The 27,040-nt window shown below is 41.8% G+C and overlaps 1 protein-coding gene across 2 annotated transcripts in view; it reads left to right on the top strand.

Moving 5' to 3' along the window:
* PLOD2 (procollagen-lysine,2-oxoglutarate 5-dioxygenase 2) overlaps positions 1 to 27,040 on the top strand; it is a 234,771-nt gene that overhangs the window by 90,609 nt on the left and 117,122 nt on the right. For both annotated transcript variants that reach the window (XM_079765499.1, XM_079765498.1), the window contains exons 3-4: positions 5,288 to 5,424; positions 26,320 to 26,483. In XM_079765499.1, coding sequence (XP_079621625.1) covers positions 5,288 to 5,424; positions 26,320 to 26,483 — 301 coding nt within the window. The remainder of the gene's footprint in view (positions 1 to 5,287; positions 5,425 to 26,319; positions 26,484 to 27,040) is intronic.

A 27,040-nucleotide genomic window follows, 5' to 3' on the forward strand; every position in this document is an offset into this window, starting at 1 on the left:
TATTCACAGATGACATGATACTGTACATAGAAAACCCTAAAGACTCCATAAAAGAACTACTAGACTTAATAAATGAATTCGGCAATGGAGCAGGATACAAAATTAACACCCAGAAATCTATGCCTTTTTTATACACCAATAATGAACTCACAGAAAGAGAAACTAAAAAACCAATCCCATTTACCATTGCAAAAAAGCAATTAAGATACCTAGGAATAAATTTAACCAAGGAGATAAAGGACATGATCTCAGAAAATTAGAGTACTTTGAAAAAAGAGATAGAGGAAGACATAAACAAATGGAAGAATATACCATGTTCATGGACTGGTAGAATCAACATCATTAAAATGCTCATACTACCCAAAACAATCTATAGACTCAATGCAATCCCCATTAAAATCCCAATGGTGTATTTAAAAGATTTAAAACAAACTCTCCAAAAATTCATCTGGAATAAAAAATGACCCCAAATAGCTGCAGCAATCTTGAGAAAGAAGAACAAAGTTTGAGGGATCACAATACCAGATATCAAGCTATACTACAAAGCCACTGTTCTCAAAACTGCCTGGTACTGGCACAAGAACAGACATATAGACCAATGAAACAGAACAGAGAACACAGAAATCGACCCAAGCCATTATGCTCAATATTTGACAAAGGAGGCAAGAACATACAATGGAGTCAAGACAGTCTCTTTAATAAATGGTGGGGCCCCTACGTTCATAGCAGCACAATTTACCATAGCTAAGATTTGGAAACAGCCTAAGTGCCCATCAGCAGATGAGTGGATTAAAAAACTGTGGTGCAGCTACACAGTGGAATACTATGCTGCTGTAAAAAGGAAAGAATTCTTACCATTTGCAACAGCATGGATGGACCTGGAGAGCATTATGCTGAGTGAAATAAGCCAGTCAGAGAAAGATAAATATCACATGATCTCCCTCATTTGTGGAATATAATGATCAACATAAACTGATGAGCAAAAGCAGATCCAGAGACAGAGAAGCATCGATCAGATGCTCAAACCTCAGAGGGAAGGTAAGGGAGGGTGGGCGTAAGAGGGAGAGATCAAACAAAGGACTTGTATGCATGCATATAAGCCTAACCAATGGACACAGACACCAGGGGTGTGAGGGCATGAGTTGGGGGTGGGGGGTCAATGGGGTGATAAGACACATATATAATACCTTAATGAATAAAGAAAAATAAATAAATAAATGGCATTGGGAAAATTGGACAGATACATGCAAAAAATAAAACTAGACCACCAACTTACACCATACACAAAAGTAAACTCAGAATGGATAAAGGACTTAAACGTAAGACGGGAAACCATTAAAATCTTAGCGGAAGCTATAGGCAGCAAAATAGCAGACATTTGTCATAGCTATATCTTTACCGACACAGCTCCTAGGGCAATGGAAACTAAGGAGAAAATAAACGAATGGGACTACATCAAAATAAAACGTTTCTGCACAACAAAGAAACCATCACCAAAACAATAAGAAAACCCACTTCATGGGAGAACCTATTTCCCAATGTTATATCCAGTATGTGCTTAATCTCCAAAATTTACAGAGAACTCATATAACTTAACAAAAGGAAGATAAACAATCCAATCAAATAATGGGTAAAGGACCTAAATAGACACTTTTCAAAAGAGAACATATAGAAGGCCAAGAGACATATGAAAACACTAGAGGCCTAGTGCTGGAATTTGTGAATGGGTGGGGTCTGGCCGGCCTGCTCTGATAGGGGCTGATTGGGGCGGGCCTACTGGGGGAGGGGCTGTGGGTGGTTGGTGGGCAGGCCCCGCCCAGAATCAGGGTTGGGGGAGGCGATCGTGTGTGGGGCTGGCCGGGGGAGGGGGCTGCAGGCAGTTGGCCAGCCCTGCTCCTGATGGTGGTGGGGAGAGCCGATCAGGGGCAGGGTCTGTCGGGGGGAGGGACTGAGGGTGGTTGGCCGGCCGGCCCCACCTTCTGGTCGAAATCCCAGTTGAACTCGTGGTCTAACTCCTAGTTGAGGGGATAATTTGCATATTAGCCTTTTATTATATAGGTTGCTTAAAGTCACTATCATTCGAGAGAAGCAAATCAAAACAACTGTAAGGTACCATCTCACACCTGTCAGAGTGGCTATCATCAACAAAGCAACAAAGGACAAGTACTGGCGAGGATTCGGAGAAAAAGTAATCCTCTTGCACTGCTGGTGGGAATGCAGACTGGTGCAGCCACTGTGGAAACCATGTCGTTTTCTCAGAAAATTAAAAATGTAACTTTCTTTTGACCCAGTAATCCCACTTCTAGGAATATATCCCAAGAAAACAGAAAAATCAGTCAGAAAGGATATATACACCCCTATGTTCATAGCAGCACAATTTACAATAGCCAAGATTTGGAAACAGCCTAAGTGCCCATCATCAGATGAGTGGATTAAAAAACCGTGGTACATCTACACAACGGAATATTATGCTGTGGTAAAAAAGAAGGAACTTTTATCATTTGCAACAGCATGGATGGAACTTGTGAGCATTATGCTAAGAGAAATAAGGCAGTTAGAGAAAGATATAAATATCACATAATCTCACTCATTTGTGGAATATAATGAACAACATTAACTGATGAACAAAAACAGAACCAGAGTCATAGAAGCATTGAACAGACTATCCAACCTATGAGGGAAGTTGGGGGATGCAGGGGGTAAGAGATTAATCAAAGGACTTGTATGCATGCATATGAGCAAAACCAATGGACACAGACAGGGAGTGAGAGCATGTGCTGGGGGTGGGGTTGTCCAGGGAGTGGTCAATGGGGTAAAAGTCATCTTAAGTAATACTTTAAACAATAAAGAATTTTTTAAAAAAGAAGGTAGACTTTGCTGCCACTGGAAATCTAGGTACAGATGTTAATATAGAACAGTTGATAAAGAGGTTGAACTTTGCTGGAAAAGAGATCTAGTATTAACAAGAGGTTTAATGCAGGATAAATGAGAACGATGTTGTAAGTTTGTTAGGATAGAGAAGAAATACTAGTATAGTAGAATGCACTGATAGGAGGCATATGGGAGTAACAGAAAAATCAGGGGAAAATAATGCTGAAATACAATGAGGGCAGCTTTAGAGTTCAGGCTGGGGAGAGCAAGGTATGTTTCTTATGGGTGATGCACCATGTTAGGAACTTTATATATGGTGTGTTCTTGATTCATTAAATGAACTATGAAAGTTAGATACTACTTTGCTTATGGGTACGGAAAACTTGCCCTAGACTCTAACAGATAAATTAAAAGGTGTTCAACTTCACTAGCTATTAGGGAAATGCAAATCAAAACTACAATGAGATACCACCTCACACTGCAGTTTTTAAGGATCTAGGGTAAGGAGCTATAACATCAAATCTTGAACCCCAGTCCTATTCAACTGACTGGAGATTTGATCCTCCTGTCTTCCCATTATAAATGCAATGGTTCTCAGAGTTCATTAGCATCATCTGGGAAATAGAAATAATGATTTTCAGATGCCACCCGAGACCTGCCGAATCAGGAACTCTGGGAGCAGGATGTGGAAATCTGTGCTTTAACAAGCCCTCCATGTGATTCAGATGCAGGGTCTAGTTTGATACACTGATTTAGTGGAATGAAAGGAGAAAATCAAGCACAATTGAGCCTACTATAGTGGGCACGGTATTACTGTGGTATCGGAGAAGTCCAAGAGGGCTGTGGAATCAAAGTATAATACTAGTAAATCTCCAGGCCAGAGGAGGCCACTTTTTGTTGTTGTTGTTGTTGGTAATCCATATCAGAGGATATATTTTCCATTGATTTTTAGAGAGTGGAAGTATAGGAGGGAGGGACTGAGGGAAAATGGGAGGGAGGGAGGGAGGGAGAGAAACATTGAAACATTGATGTGAGAGACACATCGATTGGTTGTCTCCCACATATGCCCCAACAGGGGATGGAAACTGCAACCCAGGTACATACAGACTCTTGAGTGGGAACTGAACTTGAAATCCTTCCATTCACAGGCTATCACATTAACCACCAAGCACACCAGCCAGGGCAGAAGCCCACTTTAAAAAAAATGTTTTCATTGATTTTAGAGAGGGACAGATAGAAACATTGATGAGAGAGAAACACCATTGATTGGCTGCCTCCTGCATGCCCCCTACTGGGGATGGAGCTCACAACTCGGGCATGTGTCCTGATTGAGAATCGAGCCAGTGACTTCTTGGTTCATGGGTCAATGCTCAACCACTGAACCACACTGGCCTGGCAGGAGGCCAGATTTTAGGGCCAAAACTAAAATATCTACTAGATTAGCCTCAGTATTAATCCAGATTCACAGCAGTTTGTTTTCTTGGTTAACCTTTTTCCTCCAACCTTCATGAAGTGATAACTAGAGAGGTAAGGCTGGGAGCCCATGGACTTTGCCAGCCAGGTTTATATTTGGTTCAATGTTAAGTAAAATTGAAACCAATACTATTTATTTTCTAAATTTATTTTATCCTTTTCTTTTGTATTTATTTTTTATTTCATTCCACCTTAATTTCAAAAATCTGCAAGTATATCATTATTTTGGGAATTTCAATCTTCAGATGAAACAATGATACAAGGTTTATGTTTGGGGGAGGGGCAATATACTTCTTGCTCCCTCACAGCTAGGCACATTGTGTCACCTTGCACTTTTAATTCAGGAGAGATCTGCTTATTGAGAACAGCTCCAAGTTTAGTTTTGATTAATTGTGCTTAGGCGTTTTCTTGCATAGATGAGTTACTGTTAAGCTTTTGAGGGTAATGTATAAAGAAGGGAATATTTGATTGATGCCCCCACCCCTTGTGTTTCCCTCATAAACCCATTCTGGTTCAGTAGGAAAACTGTCTGTGGCCCCATCAGGAGTCACTGAGCTTTAAGGGCTTTCAGTGTTTCTCATACTGATTTTTTGCCCTATTGAAAAGAGTTATGGAAACTCTCTTCATTTTTTTAAAAATCTGGACAAATAGAAATAAAATATGAGAAATACTTTCTGTGACACCCCACCTACCACCCCTCTCCCAGATTAGAGTCTACTTCGGAATGATAAAATTGGGAATGGTATTTTTATGGGGTGGAAAACATTAAAGAATTATTATCTGACTTAGGTATCACGTTGTTTGCTTTCTCGTTTTATGATTTAGTGAAATGTTTAAAAAGTGGTTACTGTGTAATACTATGCAAGTTACTGATGACTTACAGTTTTTATGGTACTGTCATTTGAAATTTTGCTCAGGGATGAAATGTTGATTTTATTTATAGGTCCTTGGTCAAGGAGAAGAATGGAGAGGTGGTGATGGAATTAATAGCATTGGAGGAGGCCAAAAAGTAAGATTAATGAAAGAAGTTATGGAACATTATGCCAGTCAAGAGGATCTGATTGTCTTGTTTACTGAATGGTAAGAAAAATAACCTATGATTTTTAAGTCTACATTAAATTATTTTTTAAAAGAGTTTAAATGCATATGTATAGATTACATATTAAATCATTTTATTCACAAGGAATCATTGTTTTAAGAAGTAGGTTTTACTCATAATTATAAAACCACGGTCTGACATAGTTATGTAATATGATCAAATCTGATGAGTTACTATAAATACCAATGAGAAAACATGGCATGAGCTAACACTTTTGTGAAATTTGTGTCTTAATCTTAATTTAGAGAAAGAGTAAAGATCATGCTAAGCTTTTCTATTGAGCAGAGTAACTCAAGGGATTCTGGTCAACCAGGAGGAAATAGATCATGTAAAGTTGTAACTGAGAAATAAAAAAACCTGTGTTTATTGAAAGAGAAAAGCCTTTCCAATGTGTAAATATCTTTTTATATGTGGCTCTACTTTGCTTCTATTTAATTTTATGTCTCTACTGTCTTTATTTACCTTCCTACATGTTTTTAATAATGTCATCTGGTAATGAGGCACTAGTGGTTGCCATATATTTCCACTTTCTCTATCTTTTTAAAATTTTTATGTTTTGGTCATTGATTGCTCATTTGAAACCCCCATGCACTTTCTCCTCTAACTTAGGAAAGTTTCTTAATATCTCTACTACAATTTGAACATCTAAAACCACAAACTATTGCAGATGAAAGTAAGACTAATGCTTTTTATGCAAATATGTAAATAGCAAAGGCATCTATTTTGAGAGGAAAATATATGCAGTGAACTCCTAATGCCATCAAAACTTAAAAGTTTTGAAAGGGTCTATATACTTGCATCTCTAAAATTTTCCTAATATCTGGTACACACAAAAAAAATAAGTCCTGCTTATAGTTACCTATTCTTGCAACATGAGATGTAGTATAGCTGATGTTAGCTTGTGTATTGGGATATTTCTATTATTAAATACTAGAGGCCCGGTGCACGAAATTCGTGCACGGTGTGTGTGTCCCTCAGCCCAGCCTGCACCCACTCCAATCTGGGACCCCTCGAGGGATGTCCGACTGCCCGTTTAGGCCCTATCCTGGTGGGATCAGGCCTAAACGGACAGTCGGATATCCCTCTCACAATCCAGGACTCCTGGCTCCCAACCGCTCACCTGCTTGCCTGCCTGATTGACCCTAACCGCTTCCGCCTGCCAGCCTGATCACCCCCTAACCACTCCCCTGCCAGCCTGATCGATGCCTAACTGCTCCCCTGCCGGCCTGATTGCCCCTAACTGCCCTCCGCTGCAGGGCTGGGTCCCCCCAACTGCCCTGCCCCTCAGGCCTGGTCCCCCCCAACTGCCCTCCCCTGCAGGCCCAGTCACCCCTAACTGTCCTCCTCTGCTGGCCCAGTTGCCCCTAACTGCTCTTCCCTGCAGGCCTGATCACCCCCAACTGCCCTCCCCTGCTGGCCTGGTCCCCCCCAACTGCCCTCCCCTGCAGGCCTGGTTCTCCCAACTGCCCTCCCCTGCTGGCCTGGTTCCTCCCAACTTCCCTCCCCTGCTGGCCTGGTTCCCCCCAACTGTCCTCCCCTGCAGGCCTGATTCTACCCCAACTGCCATCCCCTGTAGGCCTGGTTCCCCCCAACTGTCTTCCCTTTCAGGCCTGGTCCCTCCCAACTGTCCTCCCCTGCTGGCCTGATCGCCCACAACTGCCCTCCCCTGCCAGCCATCTTGTGGTGGCCATCTTGTGTCCACATGGGGGCAGCCATCTTTGACCATATGGTGGCAGCCATCTTGTGTGTTGGAGTGATGGTCAATTTGCATATTACCTCTTTATTAGATAGGATATTTTTATCCTTGGCAAAAGAGTAGGAAGCTTATAATGTGCTTAGATTATATATTAAGTGTGTTTTGGTTTAAAATCACTGTGGATTTCAAACAACCATTTTGGGAAGCTTGAACTTGCCACATGTAGATTTTGATTTTGACCTTGAGGTAGAGTCTTCTTGTAAAAGTTACCTATCACATATTAGTGATGGTTTTAAAAAGAACTTTCGCTCTGTCTTTACCCACCTATCCCATACCCTGTCCAGTCACCCTTATCTAAGATTTAGACTTGAAAGAAACTGGTTTAATAAGGAGCCAGTTTGTTTCTAATGAGGGAAGGGGCACAGAGATACCTGAAGACTCCTTGAGGTTACATTTGTTTATTTAGATGAGGAGACGGATGTCCCTCAGCCCGGTCTGCACCCTCTCGCAGTCCGGGACCTCTCAGGGGATATGCACCTGCCAGCTTAGGCCCGATCCCTGGGGAGATCGGGCCTAAGCTGGCAGTCCGACATCCCTCTGGCAGCCCGGGAGCCCTCGGGGGATGTCTGACTTGGCTCCCCAGGGGGAGCAGGCCTAAGCTGCAGTCGGACATCCTTAGCGCTGCCGAGGAGGTAGGAGAGGCTCCCACCACCGCTGCACTTGCAGTCATCAGCCTGGCTTGTGGCTGAGCGGAGCTCTTCCTGTGGGAGTGCACTGACCACCAGGGGGCAGCTCCTGTGCCGAGTGTCTGCCCCCTGGTGGTCAGTGCACATCATAGTGACCAGTTATTCCCCCATTAGAGTCAATTTGCATATTACCCTTTTATTATATAGGATACTTTAAGATCCCACTTGGTAAAAAAGACTGCAACAAAATTTTAATGGAAAGTCACTGTGTACCAGGCATTATTAGTGTTTAAACTATATTAGTGAACCAAACAGACAATATTTCTGACACCTTTCTCTGTGAGAGTAGCCAGCTAACTGAAAACATGCAGCCTCGCCCAAGCCAAGTCATTGTCTAAGAAGAATCATTAACATTTTCTTTATCAACCACCTCTGTCCTGGAAAAATCTAGCAATGATGAGCAAGTAATCAAGGAAAAGAGGGATGGACAGTTGTGCCACTTTAGAGCTTTTTTCTCTATTTTTTAAAAAAATAACTCCCTTTTTAAAAAGTATCATGTACAAAATCATCAATACAATTGAAAATTATTATGAATGAATGAGAAATGAATTAGGTTGTTTGTAAATTATTTGAAATAAGATACCCATTCTATTTAATATAATTGCTAATCTAATTAAGCTTACATCTGGTTAAGGTTAGAATTCAGAATACATTAATTTTAATAAATCAAACAAATTCCTATTTCTTACATGATTTTTTTTGGACCATTCAACTGTGATAGTTTTATGAAAGCATGGGCAACTACTATATGAAAAAAATACAAAGATTTATGTACTTAATGGTCTAGATAGGCTTCTTTAAACAACTAGAGGCCCAGTGCACGAATTTGTGCACCAGTGGGGTCCCTCAGCCTGCCTGTGGGATTGGGCCAAAACTGGCTCTCCAACATCCCTTGAGGGGTCCTGAATTGCGAGAGGGTGCAGGCCAGGCCGAGCAACCCCACTGGTGCATGATCTGTGCCAAGGAGGGATGTGGGAGGTTGGCCAACCGGGGAGGGACCATGGGAGGGCTCCAGGGCATGTCTACCCCATCTCGCTCAGCCCCGATTGGCCGGACCCCAGAAGCAAGCTAACCTGCTGGTCGGAGCACCTGCCCCTGGTGGTCAGTGCATGTCATAACAACTGGTTGACCAGTCGACTGTCTGCCCCCTACTGGTCAGTGCACATCATAGCAAGTGGTTGAGTAGCTTTAGCATATCATTAGTATATTACACTTTTATTGGTTGAATGGATGACTGGACACGTATCATATTAGGCTTTTATTATATAGGACTAGGGGCCCAGTGCACGAATTAATGCACCCTGAAAGGAACTATGGGCCGCGAGGCTGCGGTGGATATAGGGGTGGGTCTCGGCCCATGATCCACGCCCGCACCTGACCCCTCCTGCCCCAGCCCCTGGTCCTCTGTCTGCCACCAGCCCTGCTCCTGCCGATGCTGCTCCCACATGCTGACAGTACCTGCCCCACTCGCACCCGCTGACGGCACCAGCAGCAGGTACGAGCGGGGCCAGCGCCAGCAGTGGGTGCAAGTGGCAGCTGGTGCCCGATCACCCCTCAGGAGCAGGGGTAGGTGGAGAAGCCCTCAGGGGCGATCGGGGCCAGCAGCTGCCACTTGCACCCGCTGACGGTGCCAGTTCTGCTCTTACCTGCTGAGGGCACCGAGTGATCGGGACCAGTGCCAGGTGTCACAGTGGGTGTGAGTGGCAGCTCTGGCACTGGCATTGAGTGCTAAAGGGGCCAGCACTGGCAGCAGGTGTGAGCGCTGGGTGGGATTGCAGCGTGCGGGAGCAAAGAATTTTCTGTAACCACCAGAGGCTCCCCCTGAGGACAGCAACCAGTGACCCACCTTGGTCTGGAGACCACACTCATCTGCTCCACCATCCTGCCATGGCCAATGCCTGCCATGTTCCATGCTCTGCCGCCTGCTGCCGACGCCTGCCATGTTCCACGCGCACCCCCGGTGGTCATCACCCGTCATAGAGATGGGTTATTTGGTGGTTCGGTTGTTCTGCTGTTTGGTCTATTTGCATATTACCCTTTTATTATATAGGACTAGAGGCCCATTGCACGAAATTCGTGCACAGGGGGGTGGGGTGTCTCTCAGCCCAACCTGCACCCTCTCCAATCTGGGATCCCTTTCACAATCTAGGACTGATGTCTCCCAACTACTTGCCTGCCTGCCTTCCTGATTACCCCTAACCGCTCTGCCTGCCAGCCTGGTCACCCCCTAACCACTCCCCTGCCAGCCCGATCAATGCCTAACTGCCCTCCCCTGATACCCCGGTCACCCCCAAATGCCCTCCCTTGCATATTCCCTCTTTATTAGATAGGGTTTTTTCTTTAGCAGATTGGACAGTCCTAACTGGTTTGGCTCAGTGGATGGAGCATTGGCCTGCAGAATCAAGGGTCCCAGGTTTGATTCTGGTCAAGGGCATGTACCTTGGTTGGGGGCACATACCCAGTGGGGTGTGTGCAGGAGGCAGCTGATCGATGTTTCTCTCTCATCGATGTTTCTAGCTCTCTATCCCTTTCCCTTTCTCTCTGTAAAAAAAAATCAATAAAATATATATTATAAAAAAAAACAAAAACATTTAAGATTCCTCCATATCTGCCTGGCTGGTGTGACTCAATGGTTGAGACCCCAGGCTGCCACCACTGGAAGGGGATTGAGCCCTGGCCAGGCTGAGACCCCAGCCCAGGCTGCCGCCTCAGCCAAGCCAGGCTGAGATCCCTGCCCAGGCTGCCATCTCAGCCTGGCTGGGGATAGCCCGGAGGGGGTGCACGGCTCCAGCCCAGGCTGCCTTCGCTGGCCTGAAGATAGCATGGTGGGGATGCACCGCCCTCCTGGCCTGAGACCCCAGCCCAGGCTGCTGCCACTGGCTGGGTGATCATGCAGTGGGGGTGCCCGGCCCTGCAAGCATGAGATCCCAGCCCAGGCAGCCAGCCCGGCCAGGGGATCCTGCGGCTTGGGGGCAGGGTCTCAGTCCAGCTTGCCAGGGGATCCTGTGGCTTGGGGGCGGCTGAGACCCCTGCCCCCAAGCCGCCCCGCTTTGCCAGGGGATCCTGCGGCTTGGGGGCGGGGGTCTCAGCCCGGCTTGCCAGGGGATCCTGTGGCTTGGGGGCGGCTGAGACCCCCGCCCTCAAGCCGCCCCGGCTTGCCAGGGTATTGCGAGGCTTTGGGGCGGGGGTATCAGCCGGGCTTGCCAGGGGATCCTGTAGCTTGGTAGCGGGGGTCTCAGCCCAGCTTGCCAGGGGATCCTTCAGCTTGGGGGTGGCTGAGTCCCCCGTCCCCAAGCCGCCCCGGCTTGCCAGGGGATCCTGTGGCTTGGGGGAGGCTGAGACCCCTGCCCCCAAGCCGCCCCGGCTTGCCAAGGGATCATGAGGATTTGGGGCGGGGGTCTCAGCCGGGCTTGCCAGGGGATCCTGCAGCTTGGGGGTGGCTGAGACCCCCGCCCCCCAGCCACCCTGGCTTGCCAGCGATCCTGCGGCTTGGGGGTGGCTGAGACTCCCGCCCCAACCACTGAGTTATGCAGGCTGGGCTTACTTATTTATTTTTAATATGTCTTTATTGATTTTAGAGAAAGGAAGGGAGAGGTGTAGAGAGGAACACTGATGAGAGAGATACATGGATTACTGCCTCCTGCATGCCCCCTACCTGTGATTGAGCCAGCAATCCAGGCATGTGCCCTGACTGGAAATCTAACTGGTGACCTCTTGGTTTATGGGTGGGTGCTCAACCACTGAGCAACACCAGCCAGGCATGACCAGGTTTTTTTAAAGAATTATAGGTAGCCTAGTATGTAAAAAGAAGTATTTGAGTAGTTGTGAATAAATTTGATACATACTAACTATTCCTGCAAACTTATTCTGTGACTAGGGGCCCAGTGCACGAATTCATGCATCTTGAAAGGAACTGTGGGCCGCGAGGCTGCAGTGGGCACAGGGGCGGGTCTCAGCCCATCCTCCATGCCCCTGCCTAGCCCCTCCCGCCATGGCCCCTGGTCCCCTGTCAGCAGGCAGCCCCACTCCCGCCGCCACCAGCCCCAGCCCCACTCGCACCTGCTGATGATACAGAGTGATTGGGGCTGGCACCAGCAGTGGGTGTGAGCAGTAGCTGCTGCCCCGATCGCCTCTCAGGAGCAGGGGGAGGTGGAGAAGCCCTCAGGTGCTATCAGGGCCAGCAGCCACCACTGGCACCCGCTGACAGCGCCGAGCAATCGGGACCGGCACTGGGTGCCAGGCACCGGCAGCGGGGATGAGCAGTGGCTCCAGCACCAGCTATAGGTGTGAGCAGGGCCGGCACTGGCAATATGTGCGAGTGGTGGCTCTGGCGCTGGTAACAGGTGCGAGTGGTGTCGACGCCGGCAGCAGGTTTGAGTGCCGGGCAGGACCATGGCATGCACGAGCAAAGCATTTTCAGCAACCACCAGAGGCTCCCCGCCTTCGTCTGGTGTCCCCACTGACCTGCTCCAACATCCCGCCATGGCCAACACCCGCCATGTTTCGTGCTCTGTTGCCTGCTGCCGACACCCTTGTGGTCAGCACACATCATAGTGACTGGTTGTTCTGTTGTTCGGTTGTCACGCTGTACAGTCTATTTGCATATTAGCCTTTTATTATATTGGATGAGTACAGTAAGATAAATATAAACCAGCAGGGTAAATCCTAAAATAAGTATGTGGAAGAATCCTTTTGGGTTTCAGATAAATGTCTAATAAAAATTTTGGTTATTTGTTTTATTCTTTTTATTTTAGACTTATGAAAATTCTTTAGAGGAAAAGTAGTTGAAATAAAGTTGGTGCAATTATTTGAATACTAGTGACCCGGTGCACGAAATCCATGCACATTAAAATGGAATTAATTAGAGGAAATATTTTAATACTGCTATTTTCCCTTTCTCTATAACAGAAGTGTCAGAGATGAAAGAAAATTAGTAAAATGTATATGAAAATCTTCCTCTTGTCAGAGTCTGGGGTGCGCCATAGGAACCAGAGTCAAGTCTCTGCCCACCCACATGCACCTTGAAATCGTGCGAGACCCAGACCCAGCTGCACCCCCCCCCCCCATTGGGCTACATCCAGACCCAGCCGGCCCCACCCCCGTCAAGCCTCGCTGGGTAGGGGGGGGCTCAGCCTTAGGTCCTCCATCCCGGCGCCGGGGTGGGGTGCACGGCCTGAGGTCCCCCGGCCCGGGCCAGGGCAGGGGGCATGCCTTGAGGTCCCCCGTCAAGCCCTGCAGGTGGGGGGTGTGGCCTGAGGTCACCCGTCAAGTCCCGCATGGTGGGGGGCCTTGGCGCCAGGGTGGGGGTGCAGCCTCAGGTCCTCCAGCCTGGCGCCCAGGTCGGGGGCATGGCCTGAGGTCCCCCGGCCCAGCACCAGGGTGCGGCCTCAGGTCCCCTGGCCTGGTGCTGGGGCAGGGGGTGTAGTCTGAGGTCCCCCGTCAAGCTCTGCTGGGTGGGGGATGCAGCCTGAGGTCCCCCAGCCTGGCACTGGGGGTGGGGGGGGGCAGGCGGTGCAGCCTGAGGTCCCCTGTCAAGCTCCGCCAGGTGGGGGGCGCAGCCTCAGGTCCCCTGCCCCGGCCCAGCACCACGCAGCCTCAGGTCCCTGCTGATTGCTCATTAAGGCTCATTAAGGGAACTCGGCCTCTGCTTTGGGCTCAGCCATCTTGTGTTACGGGGTCCGTGCCTCTGCTGTGGGTGCAGCTGGCTTGTTATAGTGTGACGGTCAATTTGTGCATTCCCTCTTTATTAGATAGGATAAATTTAGACTGAGCAGACATTTATATATTTTTGGCAGCACTATTACACCATTAATCAGAATGCAAATGTGCTCCATTTTGAAAGACTCCCAATTTATGAAATATTTGAAAGACCTTTCATTGGTGGTTATTTGCCTCACCAAAAAGAGTATTTTTTTTTTTTTTTTATGAAACATCTACTCAAGCATTTTGGTGTATGAAACTCCCAGTTTATATTTGTTTAAAAATGATTAAATTAATGTTGTAATTTATGGGCTATTGCTAACTAATGATAGCAGTAAAAAAGACTACTAGAATGTCACTTAAACTAGAATGGTAGTCAATGTTACAATACAAAAGTTATGTAGAATTAAAATGAATATAAAATAAAGCCATTATTATGGTCATTTTATGAGTGGCTCTGGTTTGGGAGATTGATCCAGGCTGAAAATCTTGGTCACACAAATATTTGCTGTTAGGGTGTGTACCTTATCACTTTGATTCTATATTGCTAGCTTTATTCACTTACCAAATTTAATTGTAATTGTTTGTATGTTTCAGACAGTGAAGCTGGGGGCTGTACCTGATTTACATTTTGTCAGGGTAGAAGCAAGGAATCAGTAATATTAGGTAAATTGCAGTAAAAGAGGGAGAAACTGAACTTCCAAGAGGGAGAAATAAAGTGGATGCTTTGAAACTAATTTTAAAGTTTGTTCTTCATTCATTTAGAGAAATAAATGATTACAAAAGCAGAAAAACATTAAAATTTTTTAAATCTCAAAGATTGAAATTATTTAAAAATGAATTTAGATTATAAACTATGAAAATAATGCTCTTTCATATCAGCCAGTATTCATTTATTTTGGCTGGTAACTGACCCAGGCATTGAATTTATCACTACAGAAAAAGAGATAAACACAGCTTCTACCCTCAAGGAATTCTCATATTGTACCTATTCTGCAAACAAAACTGAGCAAACCTAATTTGGAAGAAAAATGTAGGTTTTACTATTTATTTATTTATATTTTTAAATATATTTTTATTGATTTCAGAAAGGAAGGGAGAGGGAGAGAGAGATAGAAATATCAATGATGAGAGAGAATCATTGATTGGCTGCCTCCTGCATGATCCCTACTGGGGACCAAGCCCACAATCCATGCATGTGCCTTGACCAGGAATCAAACTGTGACCTCCTTGTTCCTAGGTCAATGCTCAAATACTGAGCCATGCCGACCAGGCAAAAAATGTAGGTTTTAAAAATTTTTTTAATGTTGGCATAATCTCCTTAGAATCACCTACTTTTAGAAAATTGTGAAAGTTGACTTTATTGATTAGTTTGCTAATGTGAAAATATTTTTATGATTTTCTTATTGTCATAAGTATAATTTATATGTATTATTCTTCAGCTCATCACATTTCTATCTTATTTTATTGTACAAAATAAATATTTTATGCCTCTCATAATTCAGGTTACATATCCAATATGCATACATTTTATATTATCTTACATAGTTTATAAAAAAGACAAAGTAAAATTTTTCTGAAAGCAGAGATTTTCAGGTATGATGGCTATACTTTTAACAAACTATGCCAGATTTATTTGATAGACTTCTCCATTCTGGCAATGGTGACAATTAAAGTCTGCAGACATAAAGAACTTTGTCATCAGTGGTGGAGAACAGTTCATTACATTATGATGAAGGAAAGCCAAAACACATCCACGTTGTCTGTCTCTACTGCCTCCCCCCTCTTTTTGAAGGAAAGATTGAGTCATTAGCTGTTACTTAAATATATTGCACTGCCTTTTAGAAATTACATAGGAAATGCATGACTTATTTTTTCAAAGAGTTCAGATGTTCTTATTAATATTTACTGAGTGTGTTAGTGGATATGTTGGAATGAGGAAGGAACAGATTGCATGCAAAAGAAGCATTGGATGTTGATATATATTTAGATTGACATATGGTACTCTTGTATGACAGTAATTTATTTTATGTGTATGTATATGTGTGTGTATGTATACATACATATGTATGTGAGTATACGTGTGTGTGTGTGTATGTATTCCCTCCCCCCCCAAAAAAATAAAAAACACCTGATTGTTTACTGTGGGAATTTAGTTTTTTGAGTAAACATTTATTAAGCATCTGTTAAGTGGAAAATATGGGGGGCTGACTTGGACAGAAACCTTCTCCTCTGCATACATTTTTCTATTCATAGCTCTCTATATCGCCAGATATAGATTATATTATTCTGTTCTAGCTACATAATAATAGATTCTAGGGATTATAAAAAAAGGTTTCTTTATTTCTTGCCTGGATGAATACATATTGTGCACTAAATATGTGTCAGTTCTAAGTACTCACGTTGCAGAGATTATATTTAACTATCATTTTAAAACTAAAGGGAGATTTTCATTAATTAACCATATATTAACATTTATTTAAAAAATAAAGAGGCTGACCCAGCCACAAATGCTGGTGATTATGGTCCTGCAAATAGCCAGCAGTTGGAGCAGTTTTTTTGTCTTCCCACCATTGTCTCCTTAGCTGCCTCTCTGCTAGTTGTTATTCCAGCACTAGGCCACACGCCAAAAATAATCTAGAGAAAATGACTCTCCAGCCAAACCCTGTCGAAACAATTATATTCCATTTAGAAGAAAATCTTCACAGTAATATTTCATTTAAAAAATGGTACCTACTTTTCCATGGCTGGTGTGGCTCAGTTAGTTGGAGTGTTGCCCAGTGCACTCAATTTATGGCATATACCCAAGTTGTGGGTTTGATCCCCAGTCAGGACGCCTGTGGGAAGCAACCGATCAATGTTTCTCTTTCCCTCTCCTTTCCTTTCTCTGGAAAAAAAAAGTTAAAAAAAAGGACCTACTTTATACAAGCTGATTCTTTCCATTTCCTCCAAAATGTCTAGAATAATTTAATCATCCCACTTCTGAAATTTAATTTAATTGCTTCCACTGTGATTTTATTGTAATTTATTCTGCAGGTTCAACTGGGTGGACATTATCAACTTTTTTGGGGGTGTAGGGGTGGTTTCATCATATTGGTTTATAGTACTAATTATCTATGGAAATAGATATGTATTTAAGGTGGAGGCATGATTAAAGGCAGCATAGGTGTGTTGCTACTTGTATGCTTCACTTTCATCAACTTTAAGCTTTTAAACACTAGCCACTACTAGTTTGGATGATTACAGCTTTTGGCTTAATGATGATGAAGAAAGTGTTGGATTGAGGAGGAACAAACAGAGAATTAGGGAACACTTCTGTTGCTTTTTTTCTAAATACCCAGCTTTTTGTTGAAACTTGGGATTAATTTATTCATTTACTTGTTCAACAAATATTTATTGGCTATCTTCAAAATCTAAGATTAGAGGAATACACAGATAAATAAAGATGTGGATCTGACATACGAAAGAAAACCATGCCGTCTGGTCCCAGCACAAAAAGAAAAAACGTTCTGTGAAAGGGGAGAGGAAATGAGCTGTGGAAGTTAAGAGGAAGGAAATGATCTTTTCCATTTAGGCTGATGCAGGATAGGTTTGAAGAGGAGGTGACATTTGAAATAGACCTTGAGGTTGAATGGTTTGGACCTCTTTGGGAAAAGACATGCTAAGCAAAGGAAATACCATGAGTAAAGACATGGATGAGAGATCAAATACTTTAGTTTGTCTTTAGAACAGGTTATTTAATGGAAAGTTATTAATGTGAGGTTGATTCGTTTAGACTGTTCTATAGGCCAGGATGGGAAACTGTGGTCTGGCCCACTGCCTGCTTTTGTACATAGTTTTATCAGAACACAGCTATGCCCATTTGTTTACATATTTCCTGGCTGCTTTTGGACCATAACAACAGAGTTGAGTCCTTGCAACAGAGACCATATGGTCCATTGGGAACCATTGATCTATTCTGAGACAGGCACAGAATGGTTTTCAGGAGAGGTGTCCGTCCTTATTAGAAGTGGAAAGGGGATGGGTAACATGGAGCCCGTTTTACGGGCTTTTGAATTAATCTAGGCCAGGGTCTTCTATGGGAGTGGAGAGGATTTGAATGCTAAATAGATTAAGTGTATTGAATCAATGGTATTTGGCAAACAATTTGAAGAGAGAAGGCAAGGGAGAGAAAGGGAGTTGGCAAGGTTGCATGAAAGATTTTCAGTTTGGGTGACTATGGTTGATGATGCCACCAAAACAGGGAAGACTCTAGAACAGTGATGGCGAACCTATGACACGCGTGTCAGCACTGACACGTGTAGCCATTTCTGATGACACACAGCCGCTGAGGCGGCCGCATGCCGAGGATGAAACATTTGCTGCTCCTGAGGATGAAACATTTGTGAAATAATGTTTTTTCCTCAAAGTGGCACACTACCCGAAGTTTGACACACCTAGCTCAAAAGGTTGTCCATCACTGCTCTAGAAGGACAAATGGTTGTAAAAGTTTCAGTTACCCATTTAAGATAGAACACTGACCAATTTGATCCAGGACTCAGTCTGACCCCACAGGCAGAACCTAAGTGTTTTTGCATGACCCAGGAATATTTACCACAGTTAACTGTATAAAGTTTTATTTTGTTCTTCATATTTAAATGGACTGAGTTCCTCCTATGAGAATTATTTTTCTGACCTTTTTGACTACTTAGGTTTTTGTAGCCAAAGTAATTTTAAATAGAAAAACTTGAATGAAAAGTTTTAAATTGATTCAAAGAAATATTCTAAAGTAGTTAAACACAGAAATAACAATGGCATTAGAATAAAATGGAAATATTTCAGCAACCTTAAATTAAAAAAATAAAATTCTCATTTTATTATGAGAATAAAATACTTTTGCCTTCACAGTTTGCTTTAAAATAATTGCTTTTTGTTACAATGGTAACACATGCTTATAAAATACTAAATTATAAAAGTAAAAGTTGCCACAATTCTTCCTTTTCAAGCTATTGACTTCTGTAAATACTTCATATGTACTGACTGTGTAGATCTTGTGTCCTTCCCTAGGCTTACAGAGACAGAAGACATTCGCTTTCCACATGTGCATGTATAACTTTGAATCTGTGATGCTGCCTGCAACATTTTTTAATCAGTTTGGCCCAAGTCTCCACTCATGATTCTCTGATATAAGCACTTTGTGTCCAACTCCAGACAGTGTGTTGGGGCTCCTCTGCCACCTGCCGGACATTCCCAGTCTCGGATGGTTTGGTTCATTTGCCTCGCCTCTCATGGCTCAATGACTGATAAAACTAGTCTTATTTCCTAATATTTACTAATAAAATTATATCAACAAATAGTAGTCTTGAGGAAAATTCCCTTGTTAGAAAAGATAAAATTATCTCAGGGGGCAGAATTTGAAAGTGGCCATACTGAGGAAATAACTTGTACTTATTTATAAAAAAAAAAAAAATAGAAACGATATTGTTATATAAATATTATTTTGTGAAGTCAGATTAATTCAATATTTTATGTCAACAGTCAGAAAATTGTTTTGAGGTTTTAGTTAGAACATATTTATTTTTATTTAAAATTTATCTGGCCAAAAATAAAATTATTTTATTTAATTAATTAATTTTTAAAATATATTTTAATTGATTTCAGGGAAGAAGGGAGAGAAACATCAATGCTGAGAGAGAATTATTGATTGGCTGCCTCCTGCACACCCCACTGGAGATCGAGCCCACAACCTAGCAATGTGCCCTGACCAGGAATTAAATCGTGACCTCCTTGTTCATAGGTCAACACTCAACCATTGAGCTACTCCAGCTGGACAAAAAATAAAATTATTTTAAATTATAAATTGGTGTAAACTCAAAGGGGACTTTTTCTCCAGCTGCCCCTCTTATTTCAGTCCCTTTCAGTTAATTTTTGTTAACTTTATTGTGTTAATGTGTTGTTCTTAATTTATATTTTTTACAATAACGATGAGATAGATGCTACTTTCTCTTTGATTTTATACATAAAGAACTGAAGCATAAATAATTTAAGTAACTGACTTGGTTAAGGTCAGATAGCAAGTGGCAGAACTGGGATTTGAAGGAAGAAAAAGTATTTAAATTAAAAAAATAAAATAAAATAAATAAAAAAGTGAAGTGTTGTTCATTTCAGCTGTTTTAATGCCCTATAAGGGCTAGTTTAAGACCCCACTCTTCGGTTCTGGCTGCCACTTCTCAGTTTCCTGTTAGGTAGTGAGCACCCTGTTGAAGTACCAAGGGATCCACCGCTCCTCTGTTTGTGTCTGTGTCCACAGCATTGGCTGCAAGCAGGTGGGACCAATCTGCCCGCTTTGCCTGTCTGCCTGTTGTTAATCTTAATCACTCAAGCATCTGTTTCTGACAGGGCTTTAGGTGGGGGTGGTGCTGTATTGAACAGCCCCTTTTTAACCCAGTCCCTGAGGGCTCTTCAGAGTCTTTGTGTCCTTTGTACAACTCAAGGTGTAGGCTGGGTGTGGCTGTATTAGCTGTCTAGAGGCTGCCTTAAGGGGCTGGTTCTTCAGGAAAAAAATTGAAAAGCAGGAGAGACTAAAGGAGCTTTGGGACAATAGGAAATGAAACAACATCTGCATAATAAGGGTGCCAGAAGGAGAGGAAGCTGAGAAAGGAATAGAAAACATGTTTGAAGAAATAATGACAGAAAACTTCCCTGATTTGGGGAAGAAAAAAATCGCACAAGCCCAAGAAGCACACAGAGTCCCAAACAAGATGAAACCAAAGAGTTGGACACCAAGACACATCATAATTAAATTGGCAAACATCAATAACAAAGGAAGAATTTTAAAGGCTACCAGAGAGAGAGAGAAAGTTACCTACAGGGGATCTCCCTTTAGACCAGCAGTCTCCGAACTTTCAGACCTCATGGACTACCAGTGGTCCTCGGACCACCGGTTGGTGACCACTGCTTTAGACTATCAACTGATTTCTCACTAGAAACACATTAGGCCAGAAGTGAATGGAATGACATATACAGAGTGATGCAAATCAAAGGACTGAATCCAAGAATACTGTACCCAGCAAGGCTATCATTCAAAATTGAAGGTGAAATCAGAACCTTGACAGACAAAAAAAGGCTAAGGGAGTTTATTACAACCAAGCCAGCAATGTAAGAAATACTAAAGAGACTACTGTAAAGAGAATGTTATATTGTAAATCAGAAGGTGCCTAAATCAATAAGCCAAATTAAAGCTGTTCATTCCACTAGCGCTAGCAGGCCCAGAGGAAAATCTTGCTTCTCAAATTCTGGGGCCCAATATGGTGGAAGTCTCCCTTATATATGTTTTTCAGCTCTTTGTTTTCCAAATTTGGAATGAGACTTCCGGACCTTCTGAGAAAAAGTCCTGTTTGCTGGGACAGGCCGTGAGACCATAACTCAAGGCCTGGCCTGGCACCAGCACTGACAACTCTGTTTGGGGCATGGTTTATGGCCTCTCTGGAATGGGAGTAGTCTTATTTTCCCTATTATTTAAGCAAGCAAATGTTTACAGAAGCCAGAATAGCAGGGTTAAATTTTAAATAGCAGTTTTTACCCAAGATGGAGGTTACTATGCTTCAAGAAGAAATAGAAAGAGAAGAAGGAACACAGGAATAAATAATAAAAATGGCAACAAACAAGTACCTATCAATAATAACCTAAAATGTAAATGGATTAAATGCTCCAATCAAAAGACATAGGGTAGCTGAATGGATAAGAAAACGTGACCCATATATTTGCTATCTACAAGAGACCCACTGCAGAACAAAAGACTCACACAGACTTGATAGTTAAGGTATGGAAAAATTTTTTTTCAGGAAAATGGAAATGAAAAAAAGAAGCTGGGGTAGCAATATCTGACAAAATAGACCTCAAAGGGAAGTTCATAACAAGAGGTAAGGAGGGCCACTTCATAATACTAAAGGGAGAAATTCAACAAGAGTATATAACTCTGCTAACCATATATGCACCCAATACGGGAGCACCAAATGCATAAAAAAAACTCTGGAAGATATCAAGGGAGAGATTGACAGCAATACAATCATAGTAGGGGACTTTAATACCCCATTGACACCACAGGATAAATCCTCTAAACAAAAAAATCAGCAAAGAAACAGCAATTTCTAAACTAGGTATCTTGCAAAGGATTATGAAAAAATACTTTAAACATCTCTGTTCCAACAAACTGCACAACCTAGATTAAATGGACATATTCTTAGTAAAACACAAGCTTCCAAAAATTAATCAGGAAGAATAAAAAAACCTGAATAGGCTGATAACTACCAATGAAATTGAAGCAGTAATCAAAAATCTTTCAGCAAATGAAAGCCCTGGTCTGGACAGCTTTGCAGGGGAGTTCTACCAAGCATTCAAAGAAGAACTATAACCTATCCTCCTCAGACTATCCCAAAAAATTCAAGAGGAAGGCACACTTCCAAGCTCTTTCTATGAAGCCAGCATTACCCTAATTCCAAAACCAGAGAAAAACACTACAAAAAAAAAGAACTACAGGCCAATGTCCCTGAAGAGCATAGATGCTGAAATCCTCAACAAAATTCTAGCAAATTGGATCCAGCATTACATTAGAAAGATCATACACCATGACCAAGTGGGATTTATTCTGGGGATGCAAGACTGGTACAATATCCCCAAATCCATAAATGTGATACATCACATAAACAAATTGAGAGACAAAAATTACATGAGCATATCAATTGATGCAGAAAAAGCATTTGACAAAATTCAACACCCTTTCTTGATAAAAACTCTCAGCAAAGGGGTAAGGGAGGAATCATACCACAACATAATAAAAGCCTTATATGACAAACCCACAGCCAACATCATACTCAATGGGCAAAAACTAAATCCATTTTCCCTCAGAACAGGAACAAGAAAGGGATGCCCACTTTCACCACTCCTGTTTGACATAGTACTGGAAGTGCTAGCCATAGTGATCAGACAAGAAGAAGAAATAAAAGGCATCTAAATTGGAAAAGAAGTAAAACTGTCATTATTCACAGATGACATGAAAACCCCAAAAACTCCATCAAAAAATTTTAGACTTAATAAATGAATTTGGCAATACAGCAGCATACAAAATTAACACCCAGAAACCTATGGCTTTTTTATATATCAATAATGAACTCACAGAAAGAGAAATGAATAAAACAATCCCATTTACCATTTTCTGTGGGATTGGTTGTTATTTCACTCTTTTCATTCCTGATTTTGTTTATTTGGGTCCTCTTTCTTTGCTTCTTGGTGACCCTGGCTAGAGTTTCATCAATCTTGTTTATCTTTTTGAAGAACTACCTCTTGGTTTTGTTGATCTTTTATATTGGTGGTGGTGTGTTTTTTTGTTTTATTTTTTTGCGTGTTTTTTTTTTTTTTCTGTCTCTACGTCGTTTATTTTCTCTCTGATCTTTATTATGCCCTTCCTCTGCTTACTCTGGGCTTTTCGTGTTGCTCTCTTTATAATTCTTTAATTGTAGGGTTAGATAATTTATTACCATTTTTTTCAAGATCAATATGTTTATTTATTTTTTTAATTTCTTTATTGATTAAGGTATTACATATGTGTCCTTATTCCCCCATTAACCCCGACTCCCCATTCATGCCCCCACTCCCCTGTTGTCTGTGTCCATTGATTAGGCTTATATGCATGCATATAAGTACTTTGGTTGATCTCTCTCCCTTACCCCCACCGTCCCCTACCTTCCCTGAGGTTTGCCATTCTGATTGATGTTTCTCTGTCTCTGGATCTGTTTTTGTTCATCAGTTTATGTGGTTCATTATATTCCACAAATGAGTGAGATCATGTGATATTTATCATTCTCTGCCTGGCTTATTTCACTTAGCATAATGCTCTCCATCCATGTTGTTGAAAATGGTAAGAACTCCTTTTTTACTGCAGCGTAGTATTCCATTGTGTAGATGTACCACAGTTTTTCTAATCCACTCATCTGCTGATGGGCACTTAGGCTGTTTCCCAATCTTAGCTATGGTGAATTGTGCTGCTATGAACATAGGGGTGCATATATCCTTTCTGATTGGTGTTTCTAGTTTCTTCGGATATATTCCTAGAAGTGGGATCACTGGGTCAAATGGGAGTTCCATTTTTAGTTTTTTAAGGAAACTCCACACTGTTCTCCACAGTGGCTGCACCAGTCTGCATTCCCACCAGCAGTGCATGAGGTTTCCTTTTTCTCCACATCCTCGCCAGCACTTGTCATTTGTTGATTTGTTGATTATAGCCATTCTGACAGGTGATTTGTTGATTATAGCCATTCTGACAGGTTGATTTGTTGATTATAGCCATTCTGGTACTGTATTGTTGTTTTGATTTGCATCTCTCTGATGATTAGTGACTTTGAGCAGGTTTTCATATGTCTCTTGGCCGTCCTTCTGTCTTCTTTTGAAAAGTATCTATTTAGGTCAGTTGCCCATTTTTTGATTGGGTTATCTTCTTTTTGTTTAGTTGTATGAGTTTCCTGTAGATGTTGGAGATTAAACCCTTATACTTGATATCATTGGCAAATATGTTCTCCCATGCAGTGGGCTTTCTTGTTGTTTCGTTGATGGTTTCCTTTGCTGTGCAAAAGCTTTTTATTTTGATGTAGTCCCATTTGTTTATTTTCTCTTTCGTTTCCATTGCCCTAGGAGCAGTATCAGTGAAGAAATTGCTTCGGCATATGTCTGAGATTTCTCTGCCTGTGGATTCCTCTAGAATTTTTATGGTTTCCCGTTGTATGTTTAAGACCTTGATCCATTTTGAGTTTATTTTTGTGTATGATATAAGTTGGTGTTCTAGTTTAAATTTTTTGCATGTATCTGTCCAATTGTCCCAACACCATTTATTGAAGAGACTGTCTTGACTCCATTGTTTGTTCATGCCTTCTTTTTCAAATATTAATTGAGTATAGTGATTTGGGTTGATTTCTGGGTTCTCTATTCTATTCCATTGATTTATATGTCTGTTCTTGTGCCAGTACCAGGCTGTTTTGAGAACAGTGGCTTTGTAATACAGCTTGATATCTCATATTGAGATCCCACCTACTTTGTTCTTCTTTCTCAGTATTGCTGTAGCTATTCAGAGTCTTTTTTTATTCCAGATGAATTTTTGGAAAGTTCATTCTAGGTCTGTGAAATATGCCATTGGTATTTTAATGGGAAGTGCATTGAATTTATAGATTGCTTTGGATAGTATGGACATTTTGATGATGTTGATTCTACCAATCCATGAACATGGTATGTTCCTCCATCTGTTTATGTCTTTCTCTATCTTTTTTTTTCAGTGTCCTATAGTTTTCTGCGTATAGATCTTTTACCAAAAAACGACTAGACTTACTAAATGAATTCGGCTATGTAGCAAGATACAAAATTAACACCCAGAAATATATGGCTTTTTATACACCAACAGTGAATTCAGAGAAAGAGAAACTAAAATATAAAAATCAATCCCATTTACCATAGCAACAAATAAATTAAGATACATAGGAATAAACTTAACTAAGTAGGTAAAAGACGTATACTCAGAAAACTACAGGATGTTGAAAAAAGAGATAGAAGAAGATATAAACAAATGGAAGAATATACTGTGTTCATGGATTGGTAGAATCAGCATTGTTAAACTGTCCATACTATCCAAAGCCATCTATAGATTCAATGCAATCCTCATGTATAATTCTTTTTACTACAAAGAATTTAAATTTTCATGAAGTTACTAAATGTTTCTTGATGTATTACTACTATCCTAGCATATTAACAAGCTCCTTGAGAGGAAGTCTAGCTTGAAGAGGCAGCCTCTTTCCTCCTCCATTTAGATGTCACAGCAGTGCCTCTGGACTATTGACTTGAGGAAGACATGGTGCTGAATTAAAGAGCATTAGTTTGCTTTATTGTTTGTTACCTGGGATGTTAAGTCATAAAGTTTTCATCTTTGGAAACCTTTGGCCTTGAGGTACTCTGATGTAAAATAGGAAAATGCAAAAGAAGTTGTGGTTATAGCAAGAATAGAGAACTTATTATAGAGTAGGAATATATTAGGTAGTGGCTTTTATATTTCATATTTTGTTATGTCATTTTGATGCTGTAAATAGGCTCTGAGGAATAAAGTCTGTATAAAATCAGTGAAACTATAGACATTAAATAAAAGTATCAATTTTTATATTGTTTTTCAAATTTATTGAGGTTTAAAAAGATGTGCTTATCTATACACTATTTTAGGATTTCAGGCTTAGTTGTGATTAAAATATAAATTTCATATATAAATATTGATGACACTTAGTAGTTGGTCACATTTTTTTTCAAGGCAATGAAATCTTCAGAAATTATAATGGATGGGTACAAATTAAATTGAAACATTAGGTAGTTACAATGGTAAGTTCTATCAATGATTGTGTCTATATTATTAGATAGCAAGCTACTGACATTTTAACATTTCAACACTTAAAATTTTGATTTAGTTGAACAAGTGATTAATGAAAAATAGTAAGACTAATACTACAAAAGTTGTCTTTATATGGACCTCAATTTTCAATGTAATGCAAACACTAATAATTTAATACTATGCATATACTTTAAGTTGAGGTAAACTTTTTTGGTGTATTCTCTAAATAGTTGGTGTTAATCTTGTGTTGTAGTCTAAATTCTGACTGTTATTAGAGACTGTTTCTTGGTTTATGTATGTTTTAAAATATATTTTAAAATGTTTTCCCTTCACTAAACAGCTTTGATGTCATATTTGCTGGCAGTCCAGAAGAAGTTTTAAAAAAGTTCCAAAAGTCAAACCACAAAGTGGTCTTTGCAGCAGATGGAATTCTGTGGCCAGATAAGAGACTAGCAGACAAGTATCCTGTTGTACATATTGGGAAACGCTACCTGAATTCCGGAGGTGGGTAAGATTCTGGCAGAAAGTGTAATGTAAGTTATAGTAATTATATATAATTATGAAACCACCTTTTTATATGTATAACTGTAGACATAGTTTTAAATAACCATTATCTTATTACTATGGAAAAATTACATACTATCTAATAAAAGAGTAATATGCAGATTGACCATCATTCCAACACACAAGATGGCTGCCCCCATGTGGTCAAAGATGGCTGCCCCCATGTGGACACAAGATGGCCAGCAGGGGAGGGCAGTTGGGAGGGACCAGGCCTGCAAGGGAGGGCAGTTGTAGGTGATCAGGCCAGCAGGGGAGGACAGTTGAGAGGGACCAGGCCTGCAAGGGAGGGAAGTTGGGGGTGATCAAGCCTGCAGGGGAGGGCAGTTAGGGGTGACCAGGCCGGCAGAGGAGGGAAGTTGGGGGCGACCGGGCCTGTAGGGAAGGGCAGTTGGGGGGGAACCAGGCCTGCAGGGAAGAGCAGTTGGGGGAGACCAGGCCTGCAGGGGAGGGCATTAGGGGTGACCAGGCCTGCATGGAGGCAGGAGAGGCTACCGCCA

This window comes from Cnephaeus nilssonii (assembly GCF_951640355.1).
Source record: "Cnephaeus nilssonii genome assembly, chromosome: 3".
In the NCBI taxonomy this organism is placed as follows: domain Eukaryota; kingdom Metazoa; phylum Chordata; class Mammalia; order Chiroptera; family Vespertilionidae; genus Cnephaeus; species Cnephaeus nilssonii.